Source organism: Hibiscus syriacus, unplaced genomic scaffold (assembly GCF_006381635.1).
Source record: "Hibiscus syriacus cultivar Baekdansim isolate YM2019G1 unplaced genomic scaffold, ASM638163v2 tig00112921_pilon, whole genome shotgun sequence".
Taxonomy (NCBI): Eukaryota; Viridiplantae; Streptophyta; class Magnoliopsida; order Malvales; family Malvaceae; genus Hibiscus; species Hibiscus syriacus.
Genome location: NW_024063419.1, coordinates 939,578 through 954,721, shown reverse-complemented (window position 1 = coordinate 954,721; position 15,144 = coordinate 939,578). Strand labels below are relative to the sequence as shown.

General features: G+C 39.2%; 1 protein-coding gene across 2 annotated transcripts in view; it reads right to left on the bottom strand.

The window, feature by feature from the left end:
• Positions 1-14,661, bottom strand: part of LOC120184540 (ferrochelatase-2, chloroplastic-like) — a 52,445-nt gene extending 37,784 nt beyond the window's left edge. Inside the window, exons 1-4 of one of the 2 annotated variants that reach the window (XM_039188973.1) lie at positions 14,256-14,661; positions 13,891-14,170; positions 13,081-13,224; positions 12,051-12,152 (exon numbers count right to left, since the gene is read on the bottom strand). In XM_039188973.1, coding sequence (XP_039044904.1) covers positions 12,051-12,152; positions 13,081-13,224; positions 13,891-14,170; positions 14,256-14,368 — 639 coding nt within the window. In that variant the 5' untranslated portion in view covers positions 14,369-14,661. The remainder of the gene's footprint in view (positions 1-12,050; positions 12,153-13,080; positions 13,225-13,890; positions 14,171-14,255) is intronic. The other variant, XM_039188972.1, reaches the window with a different exon arrangement.
• Positions 14,662-15,144: the final 483 nt, after the last annotated feature.

Genomic DNA, 15,144 nt, shown 5'->3' with positions numbered 1-15,144 from the left:
CAGCCAAACCTTTCTCCAGATTAATTATTTTATCCAAAAAGGCCTTCTTCCCCTCTTTGAATGAGATCCCTAGCAATTTACTGACTTCCCATGTAGCCAGCGCTTCTTCTAAAAATAAGGAGAAATTTGAAGAATACACAGTAAGGATACTAGCCACGTCCAGTGCTTCCCTAATCAGTATCCTTTTCTTTCTTCTAATACCAATCCTTGCTTCTGATCCAGGCTTATTTCCTTTAACACCCTCACCATCTCCCCGGGGAAGCTGTGACCGAACTACATCCGAATTCTGGCTAGAACCATCTTCATCCTGGGTCCCAATTGGGCTTTTCCCCGAGATATTAGTAATAGGTAAAATACTCGAGATAGGAATAATTCTAGACCTATTGTGATCAGACACCTCCAATGGAAACATTGACTCATTTTCTCTGCATGGATAAAACCACACCTTTCTTTCTCTAGATCTTCTATACACTCTGGAGACAGACCCTCTCTTCCACCTTCCCAAATGCAGACTCCTAGACAGTTGATTGAAAGGACTCCAGCTACTAAGGCCAATAGTATGAGGCTCCTTATAACAACCACCCCTTGATTCCTGCCCATGTGAATCGACTCTTCTTCCCTAACCTCCTCTATACCTTCCTCACTACTAGCTTCTTTGTTCAGGAATGCTCCTCCATCAATCAAAACCTCATTGGACTTGTTAAGATCTTCTCTAGATACTGGCTGTATCCTAACGACAGAAGGATCATTAGCCGTTTTTTGCACATTAGACTTATCCGAACCAGTTTTCTGCGGCTCCACCAAATTTTCCAACCGGGATTCATTCCCCTTACCAAACCCCAAATTGGTTAGATTAACCACAGGCCCAATAAAAGAAAATGGGGTGTCCTCACTCGAGTCCACAGATTGGGCTGCCACACTTTCAACTAAAAAATCGTCTCTTAACCCAAGACCTCAATAATCCCCTTTTAAATTCAAAATCCCATCTGGTAATTCTGACATCATAGCACCACTATTTTGACCTTGTAGTTCCTGCGACAATAAATGCTCTTCCCCTTTGCCGCCTACCATAGATGTACAGTTTTCCCCTACTAACCATCTGACATATGTATCCCTAGAATCCTTAGCTATCAAATCCTGATTACCAACCCCGACTGAATGACTATCATCTTCCTCCTCTGATTGAGCGTCGTTACTGTGCACACCATCTCCGGCCACCATAGATTTTTTTACTGCAAAGCTTTCCTGTTTGATACTAACCGACCCCAAAATAATTTTAACCTTGAAAGAACGCCCATACGAACCCATATAAACAAATTCCTGTATGTCGAACGGACTGGCCACCTTCAGTAGAGCTCTTGCCACCGCTATATCCTCCCTTTTGATCGTCGACTCATGAATACAGATCAGCTTCACCCACTTTGAAAGAAACTTTTCCAAGAAAGATACGTTCCAACATAATAAAGGAATTCCAACCAATTCAACTGAGCAAAAAGCCAACGGAACTCCTCCTTCGCTCATAAGCGGGTCAAGCCAGTCAAACCAAAACAACATTCCTCCCCTCTGCTCGTCCTTGCCTTTTCTAATTCTTCCACTGAGTCAAAGTTAAGATACAAGAGTTCCATGTATAGCCCCATTTAGCTCCCCTGACTATGATTCCATCGCTAGCCAGCCCCTTCACCGCTAATTCCAAATCAAACTGGGATTTAATAATTCCAGTCAATGATCTTTTAACCCAATCATACTCATCTAATGGGATATGCATCTCCCATACATTCCTCAGCCCTTCTTCCTCTCCTGGACGACCCTCCTTAATCTCTTTGTTCCCCTGAACTTCCCTTTGCTCATCATGAGAGACCAGCGCATCCTTATATGTTCTCTCATCCCTCAATTTACTGATCGACACTGACCTTAGTCTTCTTCTCGAAGTCATTCCCATTTTCAACTTACCTTCTTCTCTTCTGACATCTCTATTATCCGCTTGCCTGGACCTCTGCTTCTGGTACTTAGCTACACCAACTGATACTTTCTTACCATCTATCCAAATACCATTCACATTTGCAATCGCCTTCATCAACCCATCTTCCTTCTCAAACTGAACGAAAGTGAATGTGTAGTTTCTATAGTTCTGCTTGGTGGAGCTACTCGGAATGTAGACTCTAATAACGCGACCATGTTGTTGAAAAATTTCCTTTAGTGTTCGCCAAGTTACCCTCTTACTCAGAAAGTTGACAAACGCCGTCCATTCCTCACCGGAGGACTGGACGCCTATGGCACTCTCTCTCTCTCTCCCTTTCTCTCTGACACTCTCTCCCTTTCTCTCATGACTCGATCGAGAGGAAGATGTCTCCATACCGACCGCTAGTGATTTATTACGTAAAGGTACCCATATAGCAACTGCATATAAACCATCCTTCCTCAGTCCTCTCATCAGACAAGTAGGAAAGCAACACAAGGAAACACGTAGATTGGTCCCTCCATCCTTTAATAACAGTTCAAACTTCATATTCATTACTTATCACAAATGTATCTAATAATTACTTTTCATTGTTCCATATCACTATTTGTCTCTCATGGTAGTGGTTGGATCTAGATAAATGCACACATTTCCAAGAACACATTCTCTTGAAACATTAGAGGGTGGCAAATGGCAATAGACAGAAGAACATCTAAAGCTAGTTTTCTGATATGTGTTACCCAATATGAAATGTCTAACGTTAATTTGGGACACAAACACCATATGTAGGATATAGGAAGAGCATTGGAATTGCCAAAGGGTCATGTGATTGCTTATTTAAAAAATGATAAATCAGATTTTGATAAAGTTACGATGAGAGAGAATGAGAGAGAGCGAGAGAGAACTTGAAACGTCAACCTTCCTCCGGTGAGGAATGGAGAATCTTTGTCAATAATCTGAACAAGAGAGTATCAAGGAGAACGTTAAGGGAACTCTTCTTATTCCATGGTCCTGTCATTAGGGTCTTTATACCGAGTGTTATGAACAAACCTGAGTATAAAACTTCAACTTTCGCTTTTGTTCAGTTTGCGAATGAGTCTGGCATGAGGAATGCTATTGCGAATATCAATGGATCATGGATTAACGGAAAGAGAGCATCAGTGGGGGGTTGCCAAATATCAAAAAGCTCGAAAGGGAGAAGATGTTGCAGGTAAAGTCCAAGGGGAAACTAAAAAGTTAGCTGGCGGTGAAAAGATGATATCCAGAGAGGGTGGTGAGTCCATAAGAAGTATAGGGGATGACAGATCTTACAAAGTATTGGTTTTGAATGAGAGGGTGATGAATGGACCTGGAACCTTGGAGAATAGAGGGTGTAATCAGCAAGTTTCAACAGGGATGAGGAATGTTTGGGAGATGCGCATCCCTCCAGATAAGTCGAGTTGGATGGAGCATTCGTTAACTGGGATTATCAAATCGACCTTTGAGATGGAGCTGGTGCAACAGGCATTATCAAGTGAAGGAATAGAAGCGAAGGTCGCCAGTTGGGGTTATGCATGGAACTCGTGTATTATTACCTTCAAGTCGGCAGAAGCAATGTCGGAGACATGGAATAAAAAGAATGAAGAACTGTTTTTCTGGTTTGATTGTTTGGCTGGAGTCCCAATAGCGTACTGTTTGATTGAGCTATTCGGAGTTCCTTTATTATGTTGGCATGAAAAGTTTTTAGAGAGGCTTGCCGAAAGATGGGGTTCGTTGGTCTGTATTCAGGAGTCGACCAAGAAGAGAAAGGATATGTCGGCAGCGAGACTGCTGACTGGGAGTATGCTCTTTAAAAGACCGTTATCCAAGGATGTATGCTCTTTCGATTAACAAATGGGGAAGAATTTATGATTTCAGAAAATAAAGTCAGGCAGGATGGTTTTGGGATATCCAGTTGAGGAGAAACCTTGCGGACTAGGAGTTGGAGCTTTGGCTCGAAATAAATTTTACTCTCTACAAGTTTTATGTTGATGCTTCTTTGGAAGACACTTCTGTGTAGACAGGAAATAGAGAAGTCGTTTATTCCGTTAGATCTTGTTTAAAATTATTAAATGAGAAAGAGAATGTGGAACTAGATTGGTCAAATCTTATATGGCTTGGGGTGGCTCCTCCTCGGGTGGAAGTTTTTGTCTGGCAGGTTTTGCGTATGAAGGTAGGAGTTAAAGTTGAGCTGCTGAAACGTGGAGTCCCTGGGATCGTGGACAACCTTTGCCCCCTGTGCGGTTCGACTCCGAAATTGGTTTCTCATTTGTTTGTGGCTTGCTCGGTAGTTTGGAAATTATGGTCCATTTTTTTTATGTGGGATGTCCCTTTTGCTGCTCCAGAAAGTCCGGCTACTCTAGTTTCAGTTTGGATGTTGCTGGTGCCTCGTTCGAAAATTTGGGTGTTTATTCCAGGAGCGATTTTAAGGTCGGTCTGGAAGTATAGGAATGCGATAATTTTTTAAGGTATGAAGCTAGACAACACACTGCTGTTCTTAACAAGGCACATACTGATTTCTTGGTTCTTGGCGAAATTTCCTGTTGTCCCAATTCCTTTCGATTGTCTTGTGGGTAATCCTGCTTTAGCTGATTCATGGGTGTGTTGTAATAAAACTCGCGCTAGCTCGGTGTCTTGGTGCCCTCCTCCTAAGGGTTTCTTCAAGATAAATGTGGATGGAGTTGTGGATAAATTTTGGACTAAAGGGGGAATAGGTGGTTTACTAAGGGATGAAGATGGTTCGGTGTTGGGGACCTTTTCTGAAAGTGTTGGTTCGGGCACTCCAATTTTGGTCGAACTATTGGCTATCAAAGCCGGTATATTATTCTTCATGAATTCGAATTGGAGCTCAAGGGGAAGACTTATTTTGGAGAGCGATTACAACAAAGCGTTAGATTGGATCAAGATTCCGGGTTCTTGTCATCATGCTTTATTTAGTTCACTGGTGAAGGAAATTGGGTCTTTGGTAGTAGATAGGAATGTTATTGTAAGACATGTCAGTAGAGTTGTGAATTGTGAAGCGGATGAATTAGCTAAGATAGGAATTGGATTAGCTTGTGTTTTTTTTCTAGGAGGTTTCTTCGTATGTAAGGTGTTGTTGCTGTAATGGTAATTTTGTACTGATTTTCTTGGTTGGTAATAAAATTTTGAGGCACACTTTTCCTCCTTCCAATGTCCGTCGAGATACCTTAGTGTTTCGACGATTATGAAGGGGTTTTTTAACAAGGCCTCCCTTTCTTAAAAAAAATATCAGATTTTGATTATAAATTACCATCAGAATGAAGTTCTGCCAATTACAAAGTTTCTTATATCATTGACATTTGGTACAAAAGCTTTCTGAAATAAGAAAACGAGAATGGGTGAGAGAGTAGTAGAGAGAGAAAAGTTGAAGGGGAAGTCTGATTTCGACGAGGTCTGGAAAGCTTTTGTAGATAACCTCAGTAGGAGAGTGTCTCGACAGGAGCTTAGGGGTATTTTTTCGGCTCAGGGAACAGTGGTGAGAGTTTTCATCCCAAAAGAAACTAGAAATCCAAAATATAGATTCTCCACTTTCGGTTTTATCTAGTTTGAGAGGGAATCTGGTTTGAAGAGGGCTATTGATATGTTAAATGGTTCACTGATAGATGGGAGAAGGATTACAGTTGGAGTTGCAAAATACACTGTTGCTCGTCCAAGGAAAGAGGTAAGGAATATTCTAGTTAAGATGGTTCTAGACTCGTTTACAGCAGGACCTTCTAAGTGGAAGGAGGTTGATCTTCTCAGAAGGAGTGTTAGGGATGACAGATCGTACAAAGATGCTTTACTGTCTAATGCTATGAAGAACCATGCATTGGGGTACAAGGAGTCATATTTTGAAGGGGGTCACAGGGAGAAAGCTAGGAAGAATGTTCTGGAAATGTCCTAATGAAAGTTCGAGCTGGGTAAAGAGATCTTTAACAGGGATTATTAAGCTTTCCCTTGATTTTAAGTCAGTTCAGGAGGCTTTCATTGATAAGGGTTATGAAGTACAGGTTGTTGGTTGGGGTTATGTCCAAAATTCATTTGCTATCATTTTCAAATCTTATGAAGAGATGATGGAGGCATGGACAAAGAAGGAAAATGAAATAGGCGTCTGGTTTGACAGAGTGGCCCCTTTACTGAATGAAGATGGAGTTTCGATGGCCTTTTGTCAGGTTGAGTTAATTGGTGTTCCTCTGTTATGCTGGAATGAATCCTTCTTGGTACGAGTTGCTGGGAGATGGGGAAATATGGTAGAAATCCATGATTCCACTAAGAAAAGGGAGGATCTCACGTCTGCGAGGATTCTTTTGAGAGTTGCAACTCTTTTCGATGTTCCAGAATTCATTACTTTTGGATCCTATGGCAGATCGTATAGAGTTAAGATCAAAGTTGGATCGGGCTATGAAGATTCAAATCTTTTTTTCAAATTTTCTCCGGTGAACGGAGCAGTTGGAGAACAGTCTGGCGAGTTGAGGTCTGAGGAAGGTAGAGACTGGGAGAAGTCAGAATATGAGGAAAGTTCTGTCAAATCAGCAAAGATGTTCAGACAGAAGGTTGACTTATGGAGTGATGATGGTGCTTCTTTCGGCTCAGTACAGTCTGATGGGGAAATTCACTTTCCAAGATGTACTAAACATGGGAAAGGCATTAAAAGAGGATTGTCAGGTGTTCAGAATGGTGGGAATATCATAGTAGGTGATTTTGCAGGTTTGGGCATCAGAAATTCAAATATTTCGGTTGATGGGCCTGAGTCCCTATACGATGACAATGAGCTGTCAGGGTTGGGGGCTAATAAGATAATTCCTTCTGGGCCAGGCTATACAATTGACAAGTTTGGTAAATTGGTTCAGAACAGGGGGATTAAAGAGGCTAGCAGTGTTAAAAAACAGAATAAGGGGACCAGCTTCTTTTCAGTTTCGTCTGCCAGTGAAGATATTGAGGATTCTAAATCTAACTTTTCGCTGATAGATCCTAATTCAGAATTATTGAAGAGCCACTTAAGAAATAAAGTGATGGTGGTGCATAGAAGCTCGTTATCTACTAAAAGTGAGCCTCTTGAGAGAAGGAAAATGGCCAGTTACAGAAGAGTTTATAGAAGGAGGAGGGCGAGGAAATATTGGCATGGGGAGAATCCAAAGGGAATTAATGTAACAGAGATTGTTTCAGATCCAAAGAAAGCTAATAATCAGGTCTGCACGTCAGTTCATCAGATTTCTACAGCAGCAGAGTTTAATTTTCAAGGCAGAGAGGAGACAAATTTAGTAGAAACAGCTGTGGTTAGTAGTTTTGATGGAGAGCCAGAGGGTTGTGTTAAGGATAGACATATGTTCAATTCCAAATCTGGTTTTTGTAAGAAAAGGGCAAAAAGATCATTGGTAAGAGAAGCTCTAGAACATGTTAACATTTATACAGCATCTTCTTCAGAGTTTTTGGAGCTTTTGGATGAAGCAGTAGCTACATGGCAAGTGAGTCAGATTCTGGGTGTTTCTTTTATTGAGGGGAAGGAAGCTTTTCTGGATAAAATCATTAAATTAGAACAGGGCATGAATATGGCCAATTGAGTTGCCATAGTGGGGAAGTCAGTTTTTCAAGCAATATTAATGAAGGATAAATTAACAATAATTTCATGGAATGTAAGGGCTTGGGAAGAAGAGAAAAACAGAAAGCAGTTCAGAGATTAGTCTCTAGCACATATCCTTCCTTTCTTTGGCTACAAGAAACTAAAGCAGAGAAGTTACAAAGATCTTTTCTGAGAAGGAATGGGCTGAATATTTTTCAGGGTGTCATTGAATCTCCAGCTGTTGATTCTTCAGGGGGTTTATTATGTTGTTGGGATGAAAATGTGTTTGAGATGGAAAATCACTGCATTAACAGAAGATTCATTGCTGTTGTAGGGAAATTCAGATTGCATCAATTCAGAAGTGTTCTTATAAATGTTTATGGGCCCTCAGTGGAGGAAGAAAAAGAAAGTTTTTTTGAAGAACTTAGGGTGTTCATTTCTGGACAGAATCTGCCGGTTTGTGTTGGAGGGGATTTTAATGTATACTTGTGTGATGAGAAGGTGGGTAGAGCTCAGAATAGATTCTCAATGAGGATTTTTTTCTCAATTTATTCAGTCTTTAGGGTTAATTAATCTGCCTTTGAATGGGGGCAGGTTCACTTGGTGTAATAACCAAGATGATCCAACATTTGTTAGATTGGACAGGTTCTTGGTGGATGGTCAATTTTTTGCTACATTTCCTGAGATTTTTCAGTCTCTTATTCCTAAATCCATTTCGGATCACAATGCTATTTTATTACAAGATGAAGGAATTGATTGGGGAAAAAGGCCTTTTAGACTTTTAATTATCTAACGGAGGAGGACGGTTTTGAGGAAATGGTAAGACATTCCATTACAGATTGTAAGAAGCCCGGGAGAAAAGGTGGAATCTTAAGTATTTTGAGGAACTCTAAAGCAGCCATCAAAAAATGGGCAGGGAAGAAAAACCAGTTTCCAGGAGCAACAATCTCAGATTTAGAAAAGAAAATTCAAAAGCTTGAGGAGGATGCCCAGTAATTGAATGTCAGTTCTGTTCAGGGGATTGCTGATGAGATTAGTGTTTGTAGAGCAGAATTATGGAGACTTCATAGAATTGAGGAGCAAATTTGGTTTCAAAATTCTAGGAAGAAGTGGATTAATGATGGGGACCGAAACACAAGATTCTTTCATACTTGTGCTTCAGTTAGAAGAGAACGAAATGCTTTGAATGCTTTAATAGTTGATGGGAATATTACTCATGATCCAACTGTTATCAAGGCCAAGGTCAAAGATCATTTTTTCAAAATTTTCAATGATCGGTCTACTTTAGACGTTGAGGATATTGATTTGGTTTTTCCTAGAATTTCACTCGAACAGAATATGCTTTTGGAGAAGGATTTTTCCGAGGAGGAGGTTTGGGAGACTAAAGTCTTGCGACAGTAATAAAGCTCTGGGGCCAGACAGTTTGAACATGGGTTTTTTTAAAAGGTTTTGGTCTGTTCTTAAGGGAAACATTATGCAGTTTTTTCACAGATTCTTTGTGGGGAAGGATTGGGAACATGGTATTAACCATACTTTTATCACCCTAATTCCTAAGGGATCAAACATTGGAAGCCTTGATGATTACAGACCTATAAGCCTAGTAGGAGGTGTTTATAAGATATTATCCAAGTGTCTTGCAAGGAGGCTCGAAAGTTGTATAGGAGATATTATCAGCCCGACTCAATTTGCTTTTATACCCGGTCGACAAATTTTGGATTGCTCTCTCATTGCTAACGAGGGTATTGATTATTGGAGGAAGAAAGGGCTAAAAGGTTGTGTTTTTAAAGTTGATTTAAAAAAGGCATATGATACGGTTGATTGGCTTATTTTGTTCAAGGTGATGGATAAGATGGGATTCGGTTTCACTTGGATAAGTTGGATTAGGAGATGTGTTTCTACAGCTTCAATTTCTGTTTTAGTCAATGGGGTTCCATCCGAGGAGTTTCCAATGGTCAAGGGTCTTAGACAGAGATGTTCACTCTCACCTTTATTATTTAATCTAGTTGGGGAATTACTGAATCTATTAATCCGAAGGGGTGTTTCTGAGGGATTATTTTCTGGTATGACAGTTGGCAAGGAAGAAGGATCATTTAATCTTACGCACTTGCAGTTTGCGGATGACTTAATTATTTTTTGTGGAGCTTCGAAGACTCAAATTATGAATGTGAAGAGGGTGCTTAGAGTATTTGAGGTTATGTTAGGGTTGCAACTGAACCTTAAGAAAAGCAGATTGTTCGGGATTAATATTCCCCAACAGGAGGTTAAGACTTGGGCAGATTCTATTGGTTGTACAGTGGGAAACTTCCCCACTAATTATCTAGGCCTCCCTCTAGGTGCTACTAAGAATTCCTCTGTTATTTGGGAACCAGTGGTGCAGAATTTTCACTATAAATTAGCAGGTTGGAAGGCTGCTACTCTATCTTTAGCAGGGAATTGGTTTTGATCAAATCGGTTCTTTCCTCACTGCCTACGTATTTTTTATCTTTGTTCAAGATTCCAGCTTCTATCCTTAAGTCTCTAAATTCAATTATGTCTATTTTTTTTATGGGGAGGGGGAAATGGTAATAAGAAGATACACTGGGTTAAATGGGATGATGTTTGCAGATCAAAGAATGAGGAGGTTTGGGAGTTCGGAATCTGATTTGTATGAACAGGGCACTGCTAGGGAAATGGTCTTGGAGGTTTGCAAATGAGAGAAGTTCTGTTTGGAGGAATTTTATTTGTAGCAAATACAACATTGATTCTTCTAGATTACTGTTTGATAGCAAGATTTCTACTCAATCTTCCTGGTTATGGAGATCAGTGGTTAATAACCATTACAAACAAGACTCCTTTAGTTCTAAGTTTAGTAGTTTGTGCAATTTTCACGTTGGAAATGGTAAGCATGTTCGATTTTGGCAAGATAACTGGGCTGCTGATTTTCCGTTTCAGATTATGTTTCCTAGACTGTTTTCGCTTTCTACTAATAAATACGGTAAACTTTGTGAGTTTGGGGAATTTCTTTCTTCGGGCTGGATTTGGGATGTTCAAGTTCGAAGAAATTTAAATGATTGGGAGCTTGAACAATGGTGTAATTTGGTGAGCATCATTTCTTTTTCTCTATCTCTTGATTCTAGTGATGGTTTGATTTGGAAAGGTAGTGGGGACGGTGTTTATACAGTCGGTTCTTGTGTTAAGAGGTGTGGATCAGGTTCAGAAGATGTTCATTTCTGGAATAAAATTGTTTGGAGAGGATTGGTTTCCCCTAGAGTTGAAACATTAGTGTGGCAAATTGTGCTTCACAAATTGCTGTTAAAACCAAATTGGTTAAAAGAGGTGTTCAAGGTATTGAGGATGAGTTATGCCCTCTTTGTAGAATGGTTGAAGAAACTTCATCGCATCTATTCTTTTCTTGTTCGGTTGCGTGGTCTTTGTGGAACAAATTTCTAAATTTTTGGAGGTTTAGTTCTGTGTTTCCTACAGAAGCAAAAAGTTTTCTTCTAGCTTGGGATGAGTTGAAATCCAATTCTGCAATATGGACTTTCATTCCTGGGGCTGTTATTTGGTCAATCTGGAAAATCAGAAATTTTATTGTTTTTGAAGGGGGAAAGCTTGATCAGTCTGAATTATTTTTCTTAACAAGAGTTAGGCTGGCCTCTTGGTTTCTAGCAAAGAATAAGGATGTTTCTATTACTAAGGACTCTTTAATTTCTGATCCTTCTATAGGAGATTCCTATTCGTCCTACAATTTCTTGAAGTCTTCTATAATCCCTTGGTTACCTCCCCCTATGGGTTTCGTCAAGGTAAATGTGGATACAGCCACTAGCAGTGATTGGAAGGAATCAGGTCTTGGAGGTCTTATGAGGGATCAATCTGGTGCAATCCTAGGTTCTTTTCAGGAGCCTGCTGGTTCAAACCTCCAACATTGAAGGAACTTAAAGCTATTCAAAGGGGTATTTCTTTCTTTGCCTCTTTTCAAGGGAGGGTTAAAGATAGGCTGATCGTTGAGAGTGATTGCAGGGTTGCAGTAGACTGGATAAATAATGTTGACTCATGTCCAATTGTATATGGTTTTATTGTTAGAGAGATTGTTGATAGTCTTAGAACTTTCGGGGGGGTTGTTAGATGGGTTGCAAGGACAACGAATATGGATGCTGATGGTTTAGCAAAGGCTGGTATAGGTTGATTTTTATGTTGTTGGCTTCTTTAGTTTGGTTTTCTGGCTCCTGTATTGTTTGTAAGTGTTTTTTGGAATAGTTGTTCCAAGGTTGTAATTCTATTTTCTATAATGAAATTATAAGCACTCTTTTCTCCTTCCGATGATTAAGAAGCTTCTATACAAGCTCCATTAATCAAGAAGGAGGTTTTTAATGAGCCTTCAAATCTTATCAAAAAAAATATATCATTGACATGCCCAATGTCAAGCGTTTAAGAAACGAAATTCAAAGTGGGTGATAAAATAAGGAAAGGCATCCACATCAATTTTCAAACAGTCACCAAAAGATATATGTAAAAAAAGACTAAAACTAAAAATACCTGCTCAATTGCTTCTTCAGTGAATGGATGCCAATAACGCATACCAACATATACTTTAGCAGGGACATTCTTTTCCCATAGTGAATTTCTTAACTCTTCAGCCTGAAATGGATAGTGATAGGGCAATACAAATCAAGGACTAAAAAAGGAGATACTAACATGCATGAGATCAAGATTGCTTAAGCTACATATTCCAGTTCTGCAGGCGAAGGAACCATCCAAACCATCAGCCAAAACAAGGTCAATTATATATCTGCTCTATGAAGGTGGAAGCTTTAAAAGCCAACAACAAACAAATAAAATAAATTTCAGTAATCTGGACACATCAATTTTTCCATTTACACATAAAACAATACATTTAAAACAATAAATCAGTCGACAAAATGAACAGATCTATACAAGTTGAAACTTGAAGAATTACTCTCTAGGTTGATAGTTGTCATTACCAGTTCCAACCAGGGTTTTAAAAAACGGTCCGCACCGCGATGTCGGCCGCGATATAGCGGTTTTGCCGCCGTCCGAGTTACCTGCGACGGCCGCAATCACGGTAAATCTGAAATAACCGAAAACGCGACCGCGATTTGAAACCCTGGTTCCAACATTTAAATATTTCTAACACTATTTGAATCAAGGTTGCAACATAAAGGATACATGTCTCTGACCCTTATCGAGGGGGGAAAAGAAATAAAACATTTCCATTAAAAGTAAAATCAGATAACAGCATAAAATAAATTAACGAAAAGTGAATGTTTACGGCACATCACTGATTAAGGAGTTCATATAAACTCCATTAATCAAGAAGGGGTGGTTTAACGAGGCCTGAAATTCTTATAAAAAAAATGTTTACGGCACATGTTTGTGCATGGCAACATACTCGGTCACCTGAAAATTACTTCATAATAGTTCAGGTGCAATTTATTTTTTCTCTTCCACATTACTTAATGAGCATCATAGTAAAATGAAAATGGTAGGTTCTATAACATATAAAACTGTCCAAAAGAAATTCTAATGATAACAAAAACAATCATACCTGAGCATCAGTTATTCGTCGAAGAGGAGAACCACCACCAATTGAAGCACAGCCTTCCTTGCTCTTTGGTGCTCTAAGAACAGATATAAACTTTGCCAAGGGCCTTTGCAAAAAACGAAACAACCTTGGTAGCCGTATAATATCCTGTCCAATTAGGTAATTAACACTAGAAAGCAGAATGGAATGAAAAAAATTGTCCAAGAAACTTGATAGAGGGAAAAGATATAACCAAATTCATTTTTTGGGGGTTTCGGATTCTTATTTGGTCAACCCGACACATATAACTAGACATGGAAATAGATAAGGAGGGCCTTATCTTCTTGTATATAGAGGTTAAAGGGTCACAATATTAATCTCTTCTAGGGCAATTCAAGTTCTTTTAAGAAGTTATGTTGTACTAGATTCACCACAGCCGTAATGAAAATATAACTAACATTTTTTTTGGATCATGATGAACTTAGTAGCACACCAAAGCAAACCAAGTAAGTAAACTTGAAACAAACGATCTACACTTTTAACATGATACCCAAATTGCTCAGTGTTGTTGTGCATCCATATCAGATTTTTCGTGGCCTTATATTAAAGTTGGATCTCTCCAAAGTTACCAATTGATTTTGGGGTTTTCTTATACAATTATGTTATTTTTTTTCACATGATAAACTCAATTGTATTTGTACCAAATTATCAGCATTAGACCTCCATGTAAAAGGGAGTAATATATTAGTCATCATACTGAAGAAAGGTCATAAACTCATAATAATTACTAAAGATGCTAAAGAAGAAGAAACGGGAGCGTAGAATGAAACAAACCGGGTCGGCGAAAAGGTTAAACAAGAAGGGCTGCACATCGTCAAGGGTCTCGGGACCTCCAAGGTTCAACAACAAGACTCCAATCTTTTCCTCGCCAATAAGAGGCCCAGTGGAGACAGCTTGAGTGTTTGAAGTCTCCAAAGCTCCCACTCCCTCGTGAAACAAATGTTTCTTATTGATAATGATATTAGACTGTTTAGAAAATGAGAACTGAGTCGTCTCGGGCACTAGGCAATTTCCAGACACCCTTTGAGAGAGAGAAAGAGCTCGAGGCGACAACCTGAGAACATCCAAAGTATCAAAGGAAAACAAGGGTAAAGTAAAAACGAAGAAAGGAAAGAAAACGTAAGTGGATAAGAACATACAGACGAGGGAACTTGCAACGGCGAGAAGCAGAGGTGAGGCATGGAGGATGAGGGAATGTGGAAGAAGATGATGCTGAACAGGAAGCAGAGCTCTGAATTCTTCCACTTCTCATTGCGTTGTATTAAGTCTTCAATTACACAAAGAAATGGAACCCCAAATCCCTAAACAAAAACAATCAAAGAGTAAAAGTGAGGAACCCGAGATTAGAGGTGCAAAGCAAAGCCAATCGCTTGCTTTTTAGTTTCTTTGACAGATAATGATTAAGCGTTGTCCTCCATTTTTAATCCAAAGGAAGGGAAGGGAAGAGTGGGAGGTGGGAGAGAGACACCTGAGAACTGAATGACACAACCACTCTATAAAATCGTCTTCGGTCGTTTTCATCCTCATCCTTCCCTTTTATTCACTGCCTACCATTTTCCCCCTTTTCATTTTTTCTTTTTCTTTTTTCCTTTAAAAATATTCACTCAATGATAACGATTGTATTAAGGTTTAATAATTAATTTTGGCTTGGTGAGAAAAATAAGTATTTAAAGTATATCCAGCTGTAGAGCACAAGGCTTTTAATATTGGGTAGTAGAATTGAATCTCACAGAGGGTATTTCATAATTCGGATGTCTCTTACGAAAGCTGCTCTCAACTTGACGTTGGCGCAGCCTACTATCCTATCTCCCCTTACCCTATTACATGTGAGAATGAGGGTCAACTAATAATATCAGGTGTTTAAAGTATTTTTTTATTTAATTTAATGATTAACATTTTCTCTATTATTATGTTAATTATTTGACTTATCATGATTGTTAAAAAAATAGTTGATCACTTAAAGCATAACATATATCACTTTTATAATTTTTTATAATTTTATTTTTAAAAAGAGAAAATAACCTCAGT